We start from the raw sequence: 22393 nt of genomic DNA on the forward strand, positions 1-22393 counted from the left end.
TTGCTACAGTCAAAAAATATTAGCTGACGAAGAGGTGGGTATGTGCCCCACACTGTAGGGAGCTGCTGACTTACAGTATTGCCTGCCCACCATGGGTTCTGTTAATGTTAAATAGGCAGATCATTTCCTGTCTTATTTTCTCAGCACATGTGAATGCTAAGGAGGAGGAGATCTGAACAACATTTCTTAGCCAACTGAAAGGGACTTTGGAATCCCTGCAAAGCATAAATTATCAGCAGAACATCATTGGTAACAAATATTAAAGGAATGTGGCAGCAATGAGCTATAACAGCATACCCATTTGAAAACTGATGATACATAAGCTAATGAATCCTTTCTAGCATCCAAAAAGTACATCCCTACCTGCCCATACACATCCTGCTATGGATCATTGATTTACAATATCAATCACTAATGGTTATATTTTTAAGGTTTGAAAACAATATCTGGAAATGTAGTCAATGTAGCCTTCTCTATGAAAGATAGTCCCTAGAAGCACAAGAGAAAATAGTTAGAAAAAAATAATTCCTGTTATTTCAAATGAGTATATTTGTTTTCTTCTAGACCTAATTTTATTTTTCTATTTCCTAATGTTCCCAAAGAACAGAGTCTCTCCTTCACATCCCTTTATATCTCAGTTGTTTTCTGCAACAGCTTGTGACTTACTTTCTTATGTGACTATCACACTGGACTATTTCACAGTGGACAATTTCCCAAATTTGGATTTACCAGAGAAATTAGGAGAAAGATAAACATTGACCTTTACAGTTAGGGAAGTGGTAGTGATCTAAGATCTGCATTTAAAAAAAAAAGAATGAAATTTTCTTCCCCAATGGCGGCTTTAAAAAAAAGCAAACTTTCTTCTCCTGTCGAATATAATGAGTAGCATAATAATATTTTTAGTTTTTGTTAGAAGTTAGTTTCTCACTTTGCCCTCTCAGGAATCTTATGCAGGGTCTCATACTAACAGAAAGGTCTCATCATTAAATGACCCCTGATTATGAACAGTTTGTGTCCACCAGAAGGCTGGCCCAATATTTTTTAACCTCTCCTTTTTTGCAAATTTCATAACTTCAACAAAAAAACAGATGGCATAATTCAGAAAAAAAAAGTCCAAACAGTGAGTATGGCCTGGTTCTGGTTCACAAAATGCACATTCTTGGACCTGTTCTGTGCTTACCCTGCTGCTGTGCATCACTTACAGCATACATGTCAACCTATTAGATCAGGATGATCACTAGCAGAGAGCAGAACAAGCCCTTCCATAGATAGGTGAGCAATCCCAGCCGCTGTTCTTCAAAGTAAATTAACTTCTCATCCTGACGAAGCCTGCTAAACTTGTTATTTGACTGCTTCAAATACTGGTTTGGTTGTTGGTGCATCAAGTCAAGTTCTATCAGCCATCTCACCTTTCAGAACAGGTCAGTAAAGATGCAGCCACCCTGATGAATCACCCGGCATTTCAGAAACACTTTGACTTAGACTAAATAGAGTCTAATTGAGCAACTTGAGGTAGAACCTGCACTATGGAGCGGTCCTTATTTTGAAGGGAGCATTTGGAGCACATCGCTAACTAGACATCTGTTACTGGGGTATTTTCGACACTTGCACATCTCTGATTCTAATATTACAAAAATCACTTACGTTCTGTTTGTATCTCTGCAGGATGCTTCATCCTCTAAGTTATCACTGAAAAGTGTAGCAAGTACAATATATATGGTATTCACATTATGAGCTTTTCTATTAGACTATTGTTTCAGATACTGTACTTTATTAAACACTTTACTACAAGCTACAGTAGTACAAGACTGCTTTTGTGTGTTGAAGAGAACACATCTTTTATATCCAGTACCTAGCTTTTTGAGGAAGCCCTGTGCCATGGAGCAATGGGAGTTTATAAGAGCTGTCTGCAGGAAGAGGGAAGCCCCCATCTTTGACAAGGTTACATGGAACTACAGCACCTGATGACTGAGCTAATTTGACCTATCAGGAGTTTAATCCCTTCCAGCCACATTAGAAATGAATCCCAGATGAAAGCTCTTTATTTGATATGTACCATATTTCATTAAAAAGGATCCTAGTCCAAGAGACTGGACAGATTTGGACTTTACAAGCTTTGACTGAAGAAATCTGTAAACAACCAAACATGCAGGTTTGTCCATCAGAGAACAGCTATAAAACGAGGAAGTTTATCTGCACTGTCTGCTTCACTTCCACCTGAAATTTCCCTGTTCAAACCCTAAACCACACCTTGTAGGACTGGTAAAAATATATGAACTGAGAATGAAGTAACAAATGTGGGAAGAATAAAGGCAGAGTGAAAAGCAAAGAAAAAAATTATATAAGAAAAAAAAGTCATCATTTTATTGAGCAATGATATGTCAGTGAGGATTAAGATATTAAAATTAGCTATTTCAAAATCAGAACCATTTGTTCACAGAGTAGAGAAACTTCATCTTGAATTATCCTCAGTATACTAAACATACATTATTTCTAGGCATCACTTGCTCTCATCTGTTTTGTTTTTCTTGGGATTTAATATATCTGAAGCACATAACATGCCTGCTATAATGTGTGTTTGAACAGCTGCCCTGCACAACGGGTGCACAAAGTTCAGGACTGCCTGGAAACCCAGCAGTAGTGTAGCCTAACCCTTTGCACAGATCCTCTGGCCTTCATTTCAACAGCACTGGAAAAGACACTGTTTCTAATTCAAAAGCTTAAATTGAATTATGAGAATATCCAAACTGTGTGACAGAAACCACTTGAATAAAAGGGCATGAGAAATCTGCTGAGACACGGTAAAGCAATTTCTAAAAATATTTTGTCTATACAAAAAAGCAGGCATTCTGTCCTTGTTTACCCTACAGATTATGAAACATCAAATACATCTACCTAAAAAGCAGCAACAGACACTAATTAACCACAACAAAATCGGATTTTTTGTCTGTATTACAGTATGCTGCCAGGACAAAGAATAACCTGATTAACACTCAAACAAAAGCCAGGCAATGGGGCTGATCCCGGAGCGCACCCAGAGCCACGTCCAGTGCAGCGGCGGCAGCAGCAGCGGCAGCACAGTCCTGGGGCCCTCAGGCGGTGGGTCGGCCTCAGCCCAGCCCAGCCCAGCCCAGCACCGGCCCCGGCCCCGGCCCCGGCCCCGGCCCCGGCCCAGGCCAGGTGGAGGGAGCAGGCACAGGTGGCCAGGGCCTCATTAGGGAGCAGGAGCCTAACGAGTGGGTGCACCCATGGCCTGCTGGGAGGCCCTGCAGCTATAAAGAACGGCTTTTGGCCAGGACAGGGTTTGGATGGTGGTGCTGGTTTGGGGGGGGAAAGAGCTGCCTAATGCAGGCTTGTGGGTGGGTTGGCTGGTTGGTTTGTTTGTTTGGGTTTTTGTTAATGGGCCTGGAGGAGCCTAAGAAATCACAGGCACAGGGAGATGTGGAGAGGTAGCACAGCAGCCAGGCCAGCGCAGCCCAGCATGCTCTCGGGAGGTCTTGGCCAGGTGGGCACTTGCCCTGCTTTTTAGGATACCTTTGAAGACAGGCTTTGTGGCTGTGTCACCTTCTCGGATGTGCGGCAGGCAAGGATGGAGGCCTGGTGCGGCCAGGACGCCGAGGGACTGCGGCTGGCTGGTGAGGTAGGGCCTGTTGCAGGCAGCCTTTCTTGTGATTAATGCTAGCACTGAAACCCTTCCTGGAGAAACTGCCTGTAGTGAATGAAGGGGCTCAAATGTCTCTGCTGGGTGATGCTGGTGGTCTCGCAGCAAATGCTCTGCAGCAAGGAGAGATGCCCATAACAGTAGCAATGGCCATCCTGTAAAGGACAGATACAAATCCCAATTAAAAATATTAAAGAGAGAAGCTAATGCAGTAGTCTCTTTTTTAAAGAAAAACAGCTTGGTTTTTCTTTGCTCTGTATGTTTGCTGTTTCTGGTTAGTTTGTGTGCCACAGCAAGCTGACAAGTTAACAAAATAAGACTCCTTCTGTAGGATCAGCGCTAGGGACAGACCTAAAGCAGCATGCCAGACCTGAACTCCTGCAGGCCCTAAGGCAATACAAATCCCTGCCTGGCTTCAAATTTTTATTTCTAGTTCTAGGAAATTAAGATGGAAGCACTATAGAAAGCATATTGCTAAAAGCTTTCTTTCACTTGGAGAGAGCAATAAACTATAAAGATGAGCTTATAAATAGGAAATTGCAACTGTTCAACATGGATGCTGCAATTCTTTACTGACAGCTTTGAGAAGCTTAGCTGAATACTTTGAGGGAAATTCCAAGATGCTTAACAAGAAGTTGCTAATGTATTAACTACAGGGCAAAGAGGGGATGGAATCAGGTGGGCTCAATTTACAGGCTTAAACTGAGGCCTTTCTCAGAACAGTGAAGGCTTATCAGTGTGCTTTTATTATTTTTAATGAAAAGCTTGGGTTAGATCAATTAGATCAAATAGATTTCAGAAACCTTATTAGTAGTAAATAGCTCTCATAACACTAAACCAACTCTTGGGTTAAGTAACAAGATTGTTTGAGTAGCAGTGGGTTGACAAAACACTTGAGAGCCTGGGAACCTGCAGAAAATAGCAATTTGACTTTCAAAACACCTGCTTGGATTAAATGATATCTAGGTTGCAATAAGATGGGTTTGTTCTGTTGAACTTCCTCTACTGTTTGCTAAAAGATGGTTTCCTACTCAATTTTATTAAAAGTCTATTTTCTAGCACTATTAACCTATGGCAAAATCTGTTGGCATTACATTCTTTCATCTGTGTACTTCAGCAGCACAACTGTTACAATTGATTCGAGCAGCTCCTGCTACAATTTTTCAGTTAGTTTCCTATTCTTGAACTTGAAAAAGCAATGCATTGGTGAGATTAGATCAGATTTTAAGAGTAAAGCTTTAACAATTTCAGAGGATCTTTCAGAAAAGTGATTAAAATATATAAAAGACTAGGAAATATGTACACTTATGAGCAACTGAAGGAACCACAAGTGATGCATAGGTCTTGTGCTATGTTTTTGTTGCTTCTTCCACTGTGGAAATCTTTCAATGGTGATTTGCATTTCTTGGAGGCTATATGTCTGTGCTTAGCATTTTGAATAAGCAAATGCACACACTTACTGGGGTTCAGCTCACATGTGGTCACTTGAGTATGTATTTGAGCCACAGTCTGAACTGTCACAGAACTGAAGGACTCTTGACCATGTAGTGAATCAAAACTTGATTCCAGTAATTGATATGGTTCCTTACTCTTCAAATTGTCTTCTAAATGATTCAAATAGTGGAGTTTTTTCCTTTCTGGGTCTGTGTGTCAATGCCCTCCCCTGTCCCAATCCCTATCTCTTTACATTTGGACTCACTAAACAAGGGTGGTATTTTGTATTTCACTTGCTCATTCTTTTGACTTTTCTTTGTTTATATACACTTCCAGGTCTGTTAGTGCTAGGGGGGAAAAAAGGCATCCAATGGCTATTTTTAGTTATAGGCTAGAGAATATTGCTTAAGATACTAAATGCCAACACCTCCTCAGTCTCATCAGCTGTGTATGTATGGAACAGCCAAATTTGGAATGGCAAGCAGAGGCCCAAGGATCCTATACCCTGTTTGCTAAACCAGAGTTACCCATGGCTGCTTTCAGACAAAGCTTAAAGATGGAGAAGGGTGAGGCTGGAAAAAGTGTGTGGCAAGCAGCCACTTCCTCAATGGTGCTTCATGGGGCAGAATTGCCTCACGATTGCTTCATATGGCCGTGTACAAAGTGAGCTTTGCTAAATGTAGTGGAAATGTAAGGAACTTCTCCTTTATGAGAACTACTTAATTTGTGTCTGGCCTATGAAGATTTTTAACTCACTAAGGGTTAAAAACAACAATGACAACTAGCTATAGCTTGCGGGGAGGAAAAAAGCCTTTCCTTGAAGGATATGCATTTAAAATAGAAACAGCTAAGGCAAATTAGCTCCAGCCTCCTCATTTTTTCCACTCTTTCAGGGGAGGGGAAGCAGGCAAAGGGCAGAAACTTCCTTAAACTGAGGAGTGTGAGTCTCACATACTGTAAAGGCCATTCTTGGTCCTGAAATTAGTATCTAATGTAGCTGATGTAATTAGGCAAATCATTCTTCATGAAAACCAGACCGGAACCAAGCTAGTTTTATAATGAAGAGACATTTATTATTGGTATTTTTGTATTTATTAACTTAAAATCACATGAAGTATAACTGCACACAAGAACATACACCTGATATTCCAATGTCACTATCTCACAAATAAAAATATCTCTTGCTGTAACTCTTAGCAAAAATCCAGTTTGCAAACAGTTCTTTTGACCATAAAGGCTTTAACTAATCAAAACAAGTCAAATTCCTCTTTCTAGGAATACATAGATGTTCTTATAGTCACACAGACACACAGTTCAGAAGCAAGTTCTGCAGCCCTGAAGTAGACAGAACTCCCATAGCAAACTTGCCTGTTCTCTGTCTGCAGAGTAAGTATAGTTCCATCATTTTTATAGTTTGTCATTGACAAGCAAACTTACTTAATATTTTTAAATACTTAAAACAAATTTCACACTTTAACAAGTATTTACAAAATGTTTACTAAAGATCAACATCCTGCATAAAGGTGACCTCAAGGATATATTGTTGCTACCATGCTACAATTTGCACAGAAGGGATATAAAGGCCATTGCTAGTTTTGGAAGGCTTAAACCCTTTGTTGATATAGCATAAGAACATTAACCTGTGGAAGGCAGAAGAGGTCATAATTTCAGTGCAATTACACAGTCAGTGAAATTACCCATTCATGACTCGTTTAAAGTACATCATGATGATGAGTCCAAAAGACTTTTGTTTTTTTGAATTATTGACCATTTAGTTCTTTAAGAACTGATTTCATTGAAAGTTTTCAGGCCATCATGTCTGTCTTCTACTGGTGATAGGAAGAAGTTGCATAGGGACCTTCTTCATTCTCCTCCTCTCTAGAAAGAAAATCATAATCAGATCAGGAAAACATATCACATCTCAGTAGCAAAACTGTCACAGAAATGCAGATAACTACTTTTTGTAATGGATCAAAATAGGCAAGACTGGTATTTCATAACAAATACAACTGCAGTGTACTATTTGTTGTATGCATGCCAGGAATTATCATTATTTGTTTCATGAATGGAAACCTGAAAACAAAGCTGTAGTAGCTCAGTAGTATATTGGAACATGTTTAATCAACTATTCTTGACACTACAGTCCCAACTCTAAGAAATACTGTAAGTGATAAACAAGTGGAGGGGGTGCTGAAGTTCCAGTATTGTTGCTCTCCCTCTATCTCTCCTTTCAAGGTAAAGACTTAGTTGTAGGTTTGTTTAGGGCCTTTTGAGGAGGGCAGAGGATGCAGATGGGGCAAATGAGGCATTAATGGGAGCAGTCCATCCTAGTCATTTGGATGGACCTGTGTCTTAATGCTGCAAGGATATTCTTTCTGTCCTTTAGTGGACTCCTTGATCTCTACTCTTTGCACATCAGTCAGTATTGAGACTAATCACTTGTTATGGCTCTTCACAGAAAATTATTGCCTGCAAACTTATTAATGCAATGACTTGATAAACAGAAGTACTATACCTATTAAATCTTCAGGAAGATCAATCTGCCTACTGTTTGCTTGATAATACTGCTTTTTTTGGAAGAAGTTATGTAAATCTATTGCAGTGCAACAATCAGTATCAAGCATGCTAGAGACACCAAAGATCACTAATTTCTACCAGTACATCTTCAAAATTACATGTTACTGAGAGCATACTCTTAAAGATAACAAAGCAGCTGCTGCCAATGTTAGTGTTTTGGTGAGAACTGGAAGGCTTAACAGTTGTTTCAGGATGAGTTTCAAATGATTTGCAGTTACTTTTAATGCTGTATGTGCCTGCGTACAAAGACAGTTATTCATATAATCTAATAATGGTATAGGGGACAGGCACTTCAAATAGCTGTGTATACTTCAATAGTGTTTCAACTCCAGAAGTCACATTGACTTTTTTCCTACTAACTTCCTAACAATGTTCTTTCTGCAGCTTAAATTTTGTATAAAAACCCCTAGAATAGAATAAAAACAGGAGAAAAACCTACAAAATAACCAAGCAACTGAGTAACTTGCACAGATTTTTTCCAGCCCTTCCCTGTTTGTGGGTAGTCTAGCAAAAATGTATATTTTTAAGCCAAGAAGATATGAGATTTCTTTGCCTTGTGACAAACTTGTCAAAAAATTAAACCTCCCACAAAATGTGGCTGCAAATTAAACTAGCAGCTATTTAATTTCAGGGATGTGTGGTTACAGTGGTACTGAAAAACTTTTAGTCTTTCTTGCCAAATACTACATGTACTCGCATTAGTGACACTACAGACCCAGCACCAAGCCTGATTCTTCAGAAAAGATATTACTTCAAAGTATACACAGACTGGCTGCATCTTAAATCTCATCAATTCTGTATTGCAGAACTGCCAAGGAATACTATAATCCACAGGCATGTTTCATAATAGCTGACGTGAAGGTAAAGTAACAATTTTTGAGGGGAATTTTTTTGAGGGAGGGGAAAAAATTAACTTTTAAATGAGCATAAAGCACAGTTAATCTATAAATTGTCTCAAGACAGTATTTTAAAACTGGTTCAGAAGTAAAACCCATCAATATACTAAGCTTCTAAGACTGGAAATGGGAGGGCTGGAAAATGCAGCCTGAGCTGAGGCTCAGTTGAGGCTATTTTAAAAAGTATGCTCTGAACCCAGATAAATGCCCTCCTGAGGCCACTGGTGTCCAGCCACACCTGCCCAGAACAGCTGCAAACAGCAATCTTTTGCTTGTTTGAGGATGGAGCCAACCTCTAGAATTTCAGAGCTTAGGATGAGGGATTCAGCAGGTAAAACAAGAGAAGGGCTATAATTTCCATAACTATGTGATTAAGGTCCCTTTTATCTAATTCTTCTAGCCATATTAAATCCCATAAATTAGATACCGAAGAATTGCTACTCCCATTTTTTTAAATTTAATTCTAGAGAATCAAAAGCAAGTAACTTGTATCATTTGATCTTCTCATATCATATTCAGAAGTTCAAATGCATCAATATTGTCAGAATGGGGAGGGAAAAAAAACTATTTTCTTTGCTTATAAAAAGCATATTTAATTCCATAGCTATATATAAAATCTTAGTTTCAAGAGCATTTAGTCCTCCTGCAGCCAAAGCTGTTACTGCAACTTACATAATTTTCTTTAGCCAAGAAGGAATTTGCTAATCATTCAGTACAAAGACATTCATATTTAAACACTTTAATTTTTAAATCCTTCAAGATAAATCAAATTGTCCAAAAAGTGAGCTTTTTATCTTGATTAAATAGGAATTTAATAAAGCAGTGACAGCCCAGCAGTGGAGAAACTCATTTTTTATGTTGTACACTGAAAATTACTTTGTACTTTTTAGCTTCACTATCTGTTTATCTCTTCAGGAGAATGTAGTTACTGCTTAACTGTAAAAGCTGAGAATACCAGTGCAGGCAGCTAAAATGTGGCAGAGTTGGAGCAAAAAGATCCTCCTAATCAGAGGCTGTCAAAATCAGCCTCCTTTCCACCCTCCTTGGAAACATCAATATTAGAATGTTCCTTGTATCTGTTATGACATGACAGCTACCAAATCTTGGACTGCAAGTAGCTGCGGTTGTTTATGGTGGATAGCAAAAGTAAACATGCAGAACTGAAGAGGAGAAATGCTGATGTTATATCAGTAGGCATTTGTAGACTTCAAAGATTCCATATTTCAAAACAACAGCCTAAGTTGTTCATCTCCACTTCACCTTTAAAATATGTATTTGGACTATAGGTTCTTGTAATTGGCAGAACTGGGCAGAAGCCTGGCATTTGGGTCACAGACAACTTTGAGGGGTTTCTGTATGTGGCAAGGATATGAGAACTATGTAGTAGTTATGCTTGAACCTAAGCAAAGCAGTGACTTGCTTTAATGCACAGAATAAAACAATTTCTGTCCAAGGTCTGGGTATGCTGCAGAAGGCACTAAGGGGTCTAAGCAAGAACAGCTTCTAGGCTTCTGTGCCAGAGCGCAGCACTAAGCCATGCGGAGAAATCTACTAGATTGTGCTCCAGACCCAGGCAATGATCAGGAATGCTTAATCATGTAGATCTTCAGAACTGTATGCACCAGGTCTTAGTCTGTTTAGATGTCTTAAAAATAAGCCAAGCTTTATACTAGATAAGATTATATACTAGTAGCTCTGGTAAGTGGCCCACAGACAACAGCATGGCAGTATGTTTATGTTTAATAACCAAACATGATTTTTTTTCCTTACACTTTTGAGATGCTTAAAATAGCAAAGTGGTAAGTCACACGGCAATGTTCCCCTTCAGGCAAAGGAGAAGGAACAGCAAAGCATTCTGGTGCTTCGTAGTGTTGTCTTTTCCTGTTTGCAGCTCCCAGTTGGCCCCCCAGCAATTTGCAGGTGCAGAAAAACATCTACTGTAAGCTTTTATATGTGTTGGGCCACAATAACAAATGCTAACAGCCACTTTCATAACACTGAGAGCACACCTGTGACTGAACAAATAAACTGCAATCCAGTGCGTGGATGCTTCTAGCATTCACACTTAAACAGGGCAACAATCTGAGTACATGAGCTAATAGCTTTAGGAACTCTGAAAACACTGTTCTCCATAGGCGGCTTCATTCATTGAGGTATCTGTATTCTTTTAACTGATGCTGGTGAATAATTACTGGACAATTTAACTAAACTTGCTATCAATTTCAAATGTTTCAACATCCTACTCTTTCCTAGTTCAGTTCTAGGCAACTGAGCAGACTACAAACCTGTTCCAGTGCTGCACACCAGTAATTATATTGGCTCATAAAAGCAATAATTATTAGTGTGGCTCTGTTCAATTAACAAGGTGTTCAAAATCAGTCATTGCAAAAGGCAGTTGCAGAAAAATATGACCTGACTCAGAAGCATACTACAAGTCCTTAGTGTTCTAGCCTACCACAGTATTACCCTAAAATCATAAGGACTCTATAAAGAGTTTGCCTTAGAGTTCTTGTATTCAATTGTCTGATACAAGAAGCATCACTAAACTCTAAATTTCAGATTCAGCATACTGAAATGTGTATAATAGCATCTTGGGCAAGATGAAACATTGGTGTATTTTCTCCAAAACTATTACAAATTGCTCTTCTGTCACATGTAGATAAAACTAATAATGGATATTCTTCCCTAAAATTTAGTGCATGAGTTCACTATATATGTTACAGAAAATTATATTATACCTTGGGTAATGTTTTTATAATAAGCCAAAAATTTCAAAAATTAAACTGGGCTTATAGCTTTAGGCTGTCTACATAGAGCCACACATCAGGTAAATCTGCTTGCTTGGGGGACTCCTTAAGCAATGCTTTCAGGCTGAATGAAGCCCCCTAGTAAAAAGTATTTACATGTAGATCTATGTATGTTTACATTAACTCTAACAGCAAAAGGCAGTTAGCACAAACTGGATCATATCTCATGACCTCTAACATCTGTCTACTTGCATGGATATCAAAGTTCAACATCCAGCCTAAAACTACACCTATTAACTATTTGTGCCTCAAGTTTTCCACCTAACACCAAAAGGCTTTTGTTGCAGAAGCTGACTTCAAAGATTTAATCTACTTTGGGAGTAAAGAGGGGAAAAAAGCAGCTTCAAGAGGTTATGATTAAACAATGAAATTCACCTTAAGCCTTTTGTATCTCTAGACAACTTCTGTTGACTATGAAACATATCTGTATGGTTGGTCAAAATCAAGGCATATATGCACATGCATTAGCAATTTTTAAGGTATACCAAAGTAAAAAGTAATTGATGAGAGGTCATTATTCTCCCTCTAGCTGTTAAATAAGGCATGGTGAGAGACTATTCCCCTTTTCAAGTTCTGGAGCTAATTGGCTGCTTCTGATTATCTTTCTCAGTCCCAATGTCCCTTTTGGTGGTAGAAAGTGAAGCACTAGGTGCTGCTCTCTTACATTTCCAAACAGACACTGGAGTACGCTGCAGTGCTGATGCTTGTCATGCAGCCCCATACATTTTCAAGAGGCCTTGACGAGGCAATCTCAGTACATAAGGCTAGAGTAGCCTGAAACAGCACTTCTGAGCACTTTCATAAGTGTTTTTCACTCTAACAGTAGTAAACCAGTTTCATAATGAATACACAAATCTCCTTTTATGATGGCTGTCCAATTCTCAAGATCCCCTGCTGAAAGCAAGGGACAGGAAAGATATGGGAGGGAGAACCAGCTCCTCTTGGGGAGCTGCTGTAGCAGATGTTGCCAGAGGTGCTTTGAAGTTCATGGCATAGTGACCTTCCAGTGTGGGATGAGAAGTACCATCCATGATACATAGCTGAAAGGTAACTCTGGCTCTTATCAAGTCTCCCTTTAGTCCTGCTCTCTGCTATGGCCTTTGTAGGCATTCACTTTGGACCTTTGGCACTTCCTGCCAGACTGAAGAGGTGAATGCAGCTGGAGAAGATAAGGCAAAGATGGCTTTCATGAGCCATGACCAAAAGCCAGAGGTGGTGGGGTGGAAGGTGACATTAGGAAGACTTTATCAAACACTTAAGAAGTCTTCCTTTTCAGAAGTTTTGGACATAATCCTTATAAGTCTAAGCAAAAATACCTGCTAGAAAAAGTGAGAAGGTCAAGAGTTCATTCAGAGTTTGAAAAAAATTGACAATTCTGGCCTTTACTGTTCTCCTGAGGCTTCTTCAGGACATGCAAGAGAGCAAGAACAACTTCGGTAAACAAGTCTGAAAAGACAGAATTGGAGTTGCTATAGAATTTACCTGTTTTTCTTCCTGCTAGAAGCTAAAGATATGCACTGGCCAAAGTCTCCATGTAGTATCTATGTTTAGATATCAAACAGGCTGAGAAAGGAGGGCTCAAATGAACTTGATTTATATTTGCAACAGTAGCTCAGTGCTTTAAGTTACAACAGATGATTCCAGACCTCATCCTGAAACATTCAGAAATACTTGACATGAAACTATGCTATCAATGTGTAGCAACATGCACTTAACATTAATGGGAGTCTAGATGAGAATATAAGTGAAATCCTATTTGTATAATAAATGCATATGTAAGTACTTATTTGCTTGATGTTACCTCATCTGCAAAATCTGCAAGACTTACAATAACAGAGTGGAAATTGACCTCTGGTATTAGGAGAGCTCATTCATTTAAAATGTTACTTTCCTAGGCCTTAAAACATAGAGAGCATACCTATTCCTCATGGTGTTAAGGGCTAAAGCACTGTTAGTGAAAGTTCTGGAGAACCCCATTCTGTAATGGTGTATACTAGAATTTTGTCAGCTCTCCTAAAAGGGCTTTTCCCCAGAGTGCAGGAGTCAGATTTGTAAGCACATGTTGAAGCTTTGCACTGCATGCTTCATGTAGCATCATGACTAATAAAAATCTGTGCTCTATGCATAACTAACAAAATTACCTGCTAAATTCAAACATGAGGAAAAAAGTAATTTGTCCTTCTGTATCCATTATTCTTGGAGAATTCAGTAGCAAGCATTCATTTCCCAAGCCATAACCTAAGCAAGGTAGGAAACAGATACTAGTAGTAACAATGTTCTACTTTTGCAGTGTCACTCTCCTGGTATTGGCTCTGTTCATGGTGCAGCAAGGTCCCTAAGTGAATTTCCTCCTGCAAGGTAGCATGTTATTTTGTTCAAGGGATGTTAAAATAATTGAACTCTTTTGAGAGGGCCCACAGGTTCCTTCCATCCAGCTTAATTGCTGGGTCAACAGCACCTACTCTGTTAGATGCATAGATATGCATGGATAATGACTGGAGAGAGGCAGCAGCAGCACCTATTTAGCTAGAGATGCTCTGCATGGTATCAAAGATAACATAAGTTAAATGAATTTGTATAGAGGGATCTGAGGTCCAACAGCTGCATTTCTTCTTTCATATGATCAGTTCAAAGGAAAAATTGAGAAGTGTGCTACCATGATGTGACTCTAAGATTGTTCCAGCCTTCTCTTGAGACAGTATCAGTAGCAATGATACCATCATCATAGCAATGAAGAGTTGCGTGCACAGTGCAATCAAATGTGAATTACACTCTTAAGCTGTTTTATGGGATTTTTGCAAATGAGGCTTGTCCAATTGCTCAATGCAATATATTCCTCCCCTTCAAATGCTTGCCTGTTGAAATTTTAAATTGCTCAAATCACCTATAATGCTATATTAAAAAGGAATGATGGAACTCTAAACTCTTCATGTGAAGAAAAAAGTGACCTTTCAGGATCAAATCTATTGAGCATAAGGCAAAAATAACACAAAATCAGAATATTTGAGGTGAGCCTGGATGATGGATGAAACTTTGCATTAAACAACTTCTCAAAAGCAATGTACGTATGTGCAGGCATGACCTCTCTCCTCTCTGTAGTAAGAGAAGATACCAGTCCCATGCAGGCATGCCTGTTATTGTCACAAGAAATGCCCCCTCAGCATTGCCCATTGATGCAATTTCTGCAGAGAATAGGCCAAACAACCAGCCAGGAAACTGCTCATGAGCAAGCTTCCGAGGGATGGTGAAAGAGTTGTAGGTTCATCCCCAAGGACAGGAAAACAAACACCACTGAAGTCTGTTCTTGCTCTAAGTCCTCCTCCTCCACTCAATGGTATGTCTACTCTGTGCACATGCTACATGTGTCAGAGGAGAGGATAATGATTACTGCAGAGGGGTCAAAAGGCCCTGCTTTTACTAGGAATTAAAAGGTGTGTGAGTTCTTTGCTGTAGAGGAGATAAAGAAAAGGATGAAGTCTACATATCCACACATCCACAAAGGGAGGGACCACTTAAGCAAAGGAGGTAGGACAGTTTAACTGAAAAAAACTGCAAGATGGAGTATATTTGTACTATTACAAGGCAGCTTAGGACAGAGGAGAAAAATCCAGTCATGCCTTGCTGTACACCAGTCTCCACACAGTCTCTGGTTTAGTATTCTATTGAAAAACCTGAGTTTGCTTAAATAGTTGTCTGCTTAAATACCATGACATCTGGGAGAATACTGTCCTTCCAGCTTTCATAGATATTATTGCTATTCTGAGCTACATAAATTGTGAAGTGGTCTTTATAACTGCCATATCAAGGCGTCTGCTAATAGGATACTTGTATATGTGTGTGGTACATAATAGCACAGATTTGCTGTTGACAAATTAAACAGCTACAGCTACTGTATGAAATAACCCACAAAGGGAGTTCAACTTGGACTTGGAGAAGCCTTCAGGATGAAATTAAGATGCTGAATATTAACTGATGTTTACCTGACAGTGTCATCTTTTAGTTTTCTGGCTGCTTGTTTGGATAACTTTATCTGCAAGTCCAATCTCTGCAGAAAATCTTTGGCAGATAGTTCTTCTGGTGCAGTGGGCTGATTGTCAGGCTCTTGAGGACTGGGAGAAGAACTACTGTCTTCCTGAACTGTGGCTAGTCCTTCATCACAAGAAGGGGAGCTGTCAACAGTTTCATTTTCAGGAGACTCCAGTGAATTAAGTCCATTGAACAGTAATGGTTTCTCTGATATAACAGGAATATTCAGGGTTTTCCTCAGAAATATACAGTCATTAGTGAACAGTTTATTTGCCCGCTTTATTTGTTCCATCTGAAAAAGATAGGAAAATATAAGTTATTAGGTTTGGGCACAGTATAAAATGCCACCTTTCTGAACCACCACAGTAATCTCCAGTTACTATAAAAACATATGTTGCAGCTGCAATGACTCTTGTTGTCTTAAAGGACTCTTTGCATTCAAAATTACTTTAGAGTGGATGCTCTGTCTTGGCCTTGTTAACACATTAGCTTCTTCCTTGCATGCAGACTTGACTCCACAATATTGGAATCTTTCTAGAGGTCTTGCAGCAAATAAAGATGCTTTTCTTAAACAGTCTTCTAATCGCTGCACTGGCTCATGTGAAAACTTTGCAAAAGCATTTTTATTCCTTGGAAAAACAGTGCTGTTTTTAGATTTATAGTGCAGTGAGGATGAACTGTTGGCAGCTGCCCTAGCTAAACTAGCATGCACAATCTAAACAAGGGTGACTGAGTTACACTGAGCCTTCTAGGACATGCTAGTTATGAACAGCAAGCTCCACAAATTTTGGAAGAGCAGTATATGCCTCATCCATAGTATTTTTTTCCTTGCTGATGTAACAAATTCAGACTTGCAGCTGAAGTCCTGACTTTCAGTGAAAAATCAGCCAGTAAAAAGAATGGGAAACTTAAATGTTTTGTGACATGGTTGCACAAGCTAGCAGCTTCATTGGCCAGTAAACTGAAGCCACAGTATAATCAACAGCAACATCTTGTATGTAATCATGCGTGTAAATTGCCATCACATAACCTAAATACCTCATGACAAACTACAGCTAAACAGGCCCTATCTTTCTCTGAGTACTAAAACATGAAGCTCTGCTTCTTCTGTAGCTATGGAATTTATAATGGCTTCTCAGACATATTGCTTTACTGAATAAGAAAAGCTCCCAGTAAATCTCTGTACTACCTCACTACTAATAAGCATATTCTTTAAGTACTTATTCAGGAAAATTTCCCCTCCAAGTCAGTAACAGTAGAAAACTAGTTTCCTATTTCTCAATTACAAGCTATAAAACCAGTGCTGAAATCATTATCTATGATTATAAGACTTTTATAAGGTTTTGTTATAACCTGAGCTCATGACACTGCTAGTAAAAGTCCTAATTAAATGAAAAGAAAGAAAAATGACTATTCTAATCCTCTGGTGACTGCAATAAGCATTGATCCCTAATCACTATGGTACTGTAATGATAAACACACTCTAAATAAAACCTGCTTGAAAACAAGTATGAAGAGAATTGAAAATACCTCTTGCCTGCATTAGGAGAGTATTGTTCATTTTTATTAAACTAAATGGAGCTGAATTGGATAAGAATAATACTGTTAAGTCTTGTGATAAGTAGCCTTACTGTTAGTATAATTGTCCAGAACAATCTAAGGGCTCTAAGCACTAGCCAGTTGCTACTTCAGACTTAAGATATTTTAAGTTTAGTTCTCGCATCATGAACATTTTCTAAGACTGATAAGCATAATGTGGTAGAGCACTCTTTTAAACTCTGTTCTGTCACTGCTTGGAATCCTTCCCAACTGCGAAAGAGAAAACTGTTAACAGACAAGAACAGGGTTAACATGTTTGTCTCTTATACTGAACCTACTAGCAGAGGAAGCTGCTTATAACTAAGGGAAAGCAAGGAAAATGTTAGTCTTCCTTCTCTGACATGCCCTACCCCTATAGCACACTTGAGAAAATGCAAGAGGAGAAAGGTGTCCTTGAAGGAACTTAAACATGGCCCACTCTGGCCAGAGACTGTCCTTGTTTACACAAGGGAACTAGTGAAGGGTAGGATGTGAAATATCAGCATGCCAATTTGCTCCAGGCTGTGTGGCTGCTTCCAGAATTGGAATAAAGCACTGCATGCAGTGTAGACATAAACTGTGCAGTAAGAGTAATTATCTGCTGTAGTGCCATTAGACATCTGTGGACTAGCCGCAGCTGTGGTGTCATCATGCAGCGATGTATTTGCTTAGGTCCTTGTAGTCTGAAATCTTTCTCCTTAAAAATAAACTGAAGATTTTCTCTAAAAAGGCTGGATGCCTGGAAAAGGGATAGTACTTGAAATGGTGCAATAAAGCTCAAGTACTGAGTTGTTTCTATCCAGTAAATATATGAAAACGGTATTGTCTCTGGAGAGAGAACCCCAACCTGTTACTGCAGATGTCCCAGCTGATGGTATGGTTGGATTTAATAATTCCTTTCAAAAGGAGAATAATTAAGACCCAGTGTTAGACCATAAGTTATCTCTTCAAACAAAAGAATCTCATTACTCTTCCAGTTCCAGAAGCCTGGAAACTAATTATTTTTAGTTAACCTTACATAGGTTTAGTTAACTGAACATATCTTACTGCCTGAAGGCAACAAAAGAAGCTTTGCCTGACTTACTAGTGAGACCTATAATGGACATTAAACAGAAGTTTAAATGCCAATTGTCATAATTTCTAAGACTAGTTTTGAGATATTTCTAATGTCTCATTTCCTGGAGTATCAAAACAGCCTCATTTAAAATGCTAGCTGGAGCCTTTCTCTATAAAATACAGTACCAAAGCTGAAACTTTATCTACTACAGGCTGTCTTGTCCAGGGGAGTAGGAAGGTGATGCTTCAGTAGCTGATTAATAATGAACTCTATTGCTATTCTGTCCTGCTTCACTGTAACTCTAACTCTGGTTACTTCTTCCTGGAATAACTTTTAAATATCATCTTGTGTCATTTGGAGAAGACTGCACTTCTGTGGACTGACTAAAGGTGAAGTAGGAAATACCTCTCTGAAAAAAACATCCTTTACAGCCTTTAGCAAGTTACTTGATTATATGTGCACTACATTCTGCTCTCTCTGCAACTTTATATGACTAAATACATTCAGAGATGTATGGAGAGCAGAGTTTGACACTAGTTTTCTCAGTGCTGGGGAAACTTGATTGCTATTAGCTACAGACCTACAATAGCAGAAGCTGTAGCATGGCCATCTCTTTACTATTATGGGCTAAAGCCTTTGCTTTTAATGCTGTAGCTGAAGTTGCACTAATGCATAAACTGCTGCTGAACTAGCCTATCAAAACAGCTTCTGCTAGCAGTGAAACAAACAGGGCTCATCCCTCTTTCCCCCAAAAGAGATGCCTGTGTGTGATGGAAAACAATACTCCAACTGAACCATAAATGCGATACTAAACCTGTGAGCTATTAATTTCCCAATGTTAATTTACCCAACCATCTTCAAAGGAAAAGCTAATGAGCATCAGTCATACAAGATTAATAGACAGTATCTGAGGGAAAAGGGTGAAGGGCATGGGAAGAGGACAAACAAAGCACTCGGATCTCTTTCTCCCCAATGTGTTTTCATCCATCTTAAATTGCCTATGCTGTCATAGCAACTCAGGCATTGGACAGGTTGTCTCTCACTGTGCAGTTGCTACCAGTGACAGAAACCACATGGGGAAACTCTTAAAAACAGTAATACTGAAGGCAGTGGCAGTCTAAGATAATTCTGATGTTCCACATTACAGCAACCCTTTCTTCTAGCCAAGTATAAGGGATGTAGGAAGTAAATGAAGTGACTCTTTAGAGTGAATCTGTCCTTGTAATTATGTGAAGGTGTAAGGGTCTTCATCTTGTGTTAAAATAAATATTTGCATATGTTCCTACCCTGGTGTGAAACCCATCAGAGCAAAACCACAATGACAGATTTCAGCTAACTTGGTATTCTTGGGTTAAGCTGACATGGAATTTCCCTTTCTCAGTTTAGGTCTACAATGCTGCTGTTAAGGTTTCCTAATCAGAATGCTAGCAACAAATGAGATCAAAACCCAGCCTCTATACCTTAAATGCATCATTAACACAGCAAAAAGCTAATTTAACCCATAATATGAACAAAAAGTTTTTTTAAGTTAAATGTATGTGTTTAATACTGGATAGGTCTGATCCACAACTTCAGCAGAAAGAGAATTCTAAAGTGTTTTGAAATGCTCTTCTAGAAAACTTTTTTAGTAACCGGTGTATACGAATTTTTCACTCAAATTATTGCAGTGAGCAAAAGCATTTCTGAACAAAGAAAATGGAGAAAAACAGCTAAATCATCTAGGCCAGAGACTTTATCTGTTATGGAAGGTACTGCCAAAAAAGCAAAAGCAAACAAATCCAAAAAGCAGCTCAGTTTACCTTGCTCATCCAAAGTGCTACTCAGCAAAATTTTGTTTTGATGTAGATCTGTGTAAATGCAAAATGCCATTAATCCTCATGTCAATAAGATTTGGTCAAAAGTGACTTGACCAAGATTTGGTCAAAATCTTTCTCCAGGGAAAGGAAGTAGACTTTAACCCTTTTCACAGCAAAAGCTGGATAAGTTGCACAGCCAGAGTAGGAAAGGAAACCCATTCCAGCTAGAACCTACTAATTCAGGAGTGTGTTGTCCCTCTTCTGGAGGGGGCCTAGCTTCATGGTGCTCTCAGTGCTGATGTGAGTGTGATGGTCACTGCGTACCAGCTCCATGCTGCTGTCCCTGTTCATCAACTGCTTGGCCCCCGAGCAAGTTTGCATGTTGGAATAGTGAAGCTGTGTACAGACAGGTCAGTTTGCAGGTTGCCGGGCCCCAAGAAACTGAAATGATGCTAGGATAGGCGAGCTCTTTCCTGTGGGGGAAGACAGTGCATTTGGCCCTGTTGGTAGGCCCCAGTGGACTCTGTCTTAGGCTGCCATAAACTTTTCGGTGTTTTCCACAGAAGGAAGTAACTTCTGTCTGGGAAGAGAGCAAAAATCAGCAGTACTTTTGTATCAGCTGTTAAGTCACCTGTTGGATGACTAATGGGAGAATTTCTAGCCCTGGAGCCACTGGAAGACTTCCTTGTGGTCACAGCCCACGTATCAACCCGAAAATAAAGATCGTCCAAGACGAGCTTAATTCCTTTCGGGTTTTTACAGCCTGCAGCAGGCGCGGGGGCGGGATCCCCGGCGCGGGAGCCCGAGGTTGCTCGGCGGGAGCGAGCGCGCCTCCCTGCAGCGGCCCCGGGCCGCAGCGCGGCGCCAGGACGCGCTTCGCGGGCCGCTTCAGGGGAGGAGGCGGGTGCCGGGTCCCGCGCTGCGCCCGAGGGGGCCGCGGCCGCCCCGGCAGCCCGGCGGGCAGAGCGCAGCCGGCGCCCGCCGAAGGGCCGCAACGCTCCGAGCAGCCCCCGCTCCCGGCCGCGGCGCCCCCGCTCCGCCCCGCCGCGGCGCGGCCGTACCGTGACGCCGTACTTGAGCGCGATGCCCTGCAGCGTGTCGCCGGGGCCGAGGCGGTGCTCCACGTAGCGCTCGGCCAGCGGCGCCGCCACGCTCGCCGTGCTGCCGTACGAGCGGGCCTTGGTGCGGGCCAGCCGCTGCGACAGCTCGGCCTCCGACTCCGGCCCGCCCGGCGGCTCCTCCCGCAGCGACTCGGCCATGCTGCCGCCTCAGCGCCCCCGCGCCGCCGCCGCCCCTCGGGGCATGGCTCCGCGCCGCCCCCCTGCCCCGCGGCGCCTGCTGCGGCCCCGCGGCCACGGCAACGGCGGAGGCTCGCGGCCGGGCAGGCCCCCCGCGCATGCGCCGCCGGCCGGCGCGGCGGGCGGGGGCAGGGCGCATGCGCGGGGCGCGGCGCATGCCCGCTGGGGCCCGGGGGTGACGGCGGGAGGAGCCTTCCGACGGGCCCGGGTGGCTTTTTAGCGGGTTCCTTGTGCGCAGGTGGACAAAGAAAGCACGTTTTAGGGAAAAGGAGAGAGAGAAAAGCGGCAAAGGGCTTTTCCCGCTTTGGTACCCCGGGCGCCGGCCGCGCCGCGCCGGTGTGGGGGCTGCGCGGGGCCGGGGAGCGCCCCAGGCCCGCCACTGACGGGAGCGGGGGAGGAAGGAGGCCGCATGCGGGCTGCGAGCCTCCGCGGGCCTTCGGTCGCAGCTCGTCGCGGAGAAGCGCTGTGCATCTTAGGGCCGGGCCCCCAGATCTGGCTGGCTTCCGGTCGAGACTTGGGATTTCTCTTCCACGAGCTCCCCCGGTCTCGGTGCTGCCGGCTGTTGCTGGCCCGGCCCGTGGGGAGCCTGGCGGCGCGCAGAGCTTGTCGTTGAGCTGGGAAGGAAAAGCGAGGCAAGAGGAGTGCGTTGGTACATACGTGCGCAGGTGTAAAAGGAGCTGTTGTGCCAGTTTTATTAGAATAACAGTAACAAGTGGGAAAATGCATCTGGAGGAAAAGTGGTAGAATTACTGACAAATATCTTCTGCTTTAAAATAGTCATGTTATTTTACAGCAAAATATTATTATTATTAATATTATTATATTCTACATACTCTAGAATGTTTTCAGTGAGTGCTTTTTTTTTTTACTGAGAAACCTATGTATAGGCTTTCTTTAAAAGCCGAACCATTGTTATGTACTTATCTGGGGCTTTACAACAAAAACCGTGTCCTGTGTATATGTGGTATATATACCAAAATAGCAAAAAGTATATAGTCAAAATATATACCAGGATACCAAGAAGTAGTATGTATAACAAAAACTTAGCATTGTGTAATCCCTTCTGAAAAGTCTGGGAAAATAGACCTCTGTCTCAAAATTAAACAGAAGTGAAATGCAGGAAGAGATTAATTGGTTTATGGTGTAACCTTGGTAATTCCTCAGCCCAGTCCAGTAGGGATGCACATAATCATTTGGAAAAATCAAATGCATCAACTGAAACAATATCTAGTTGGGGGGTTAAAACAAATTATATTCAATGGT

General features: G+C 41.1%; 1 protein-coding gene across 1 annotated transcript; it reads right to left on the reverse strand.

Moving 5' to 3' along the window:
* Nucleotides 1-6143: 6143 nt before the first annotated feature.
* On the reverse strand, nucleotides 6144-21207 carry LYSMD2 (LysM domain containing 2). Its single transcript, XM_067305287.1, has 3 exons — nucleotides 20894-21207; nucleotides 15356-15693; nucleotides 6144-6973 (listed from the first exon to the last, which is right to left on the reverse strand). The coding sequence occupies exons 1-3, from the start codon at nucleotides 21089-21091 to the stop codon at nucleotides 6922-6924; spliced, it is 588 nt and encodes a 195-aa protein (XP_067161388.1). The 5' UTR covers nucleotides 21092-21207; the 3' UTR covers nucleotides 6144-6921.
* Nucleotides 21208-22393: the final 1186 nt, after the last annotated feature.

The sequence above is a fragment of the Apteryx mantelli genome, chromosome 15 (assembly GCF_036417845.1).
Source record: "Apteryx mantelli isolate bAptMan1 chromosome 15, bAptMan1.hap1, whole genome shotgun sequence".
Classification (NCBI taxonomy): domain Eukaryota; kingdom Metazoa; phylum Chordata; class Aves; order Apterygiformes; family Apterygidae; genus Apteryx; species Apteryx mantelli.

Excerpts from the sequence above, each read along its gene's own strand:
- LYSMD2 (XM_067305287.1), bottom strand. The coding sequence starts at position 21,091 with ATGGCCGAGTCGCTGCGGGAGGAGCCGCCGGGCGGGCCGGAGTCGGAG. Across the intron at positions 15,694-20,893 it reads CGCTCAAGTACGGCGTCACG|ATGGAACAAATAAAGCGGGC; the intron begins GTACGGCCGCGC and ends TATCTTTTTCAG. Across the intron at positions 6,974-15,355 it reads CTAAAAGATGACACTGTCAG|AGAGGAGGAGAATGAAGAAG; the intron begins GTAAACATCAGT and ends TTTTCTTTCTAG.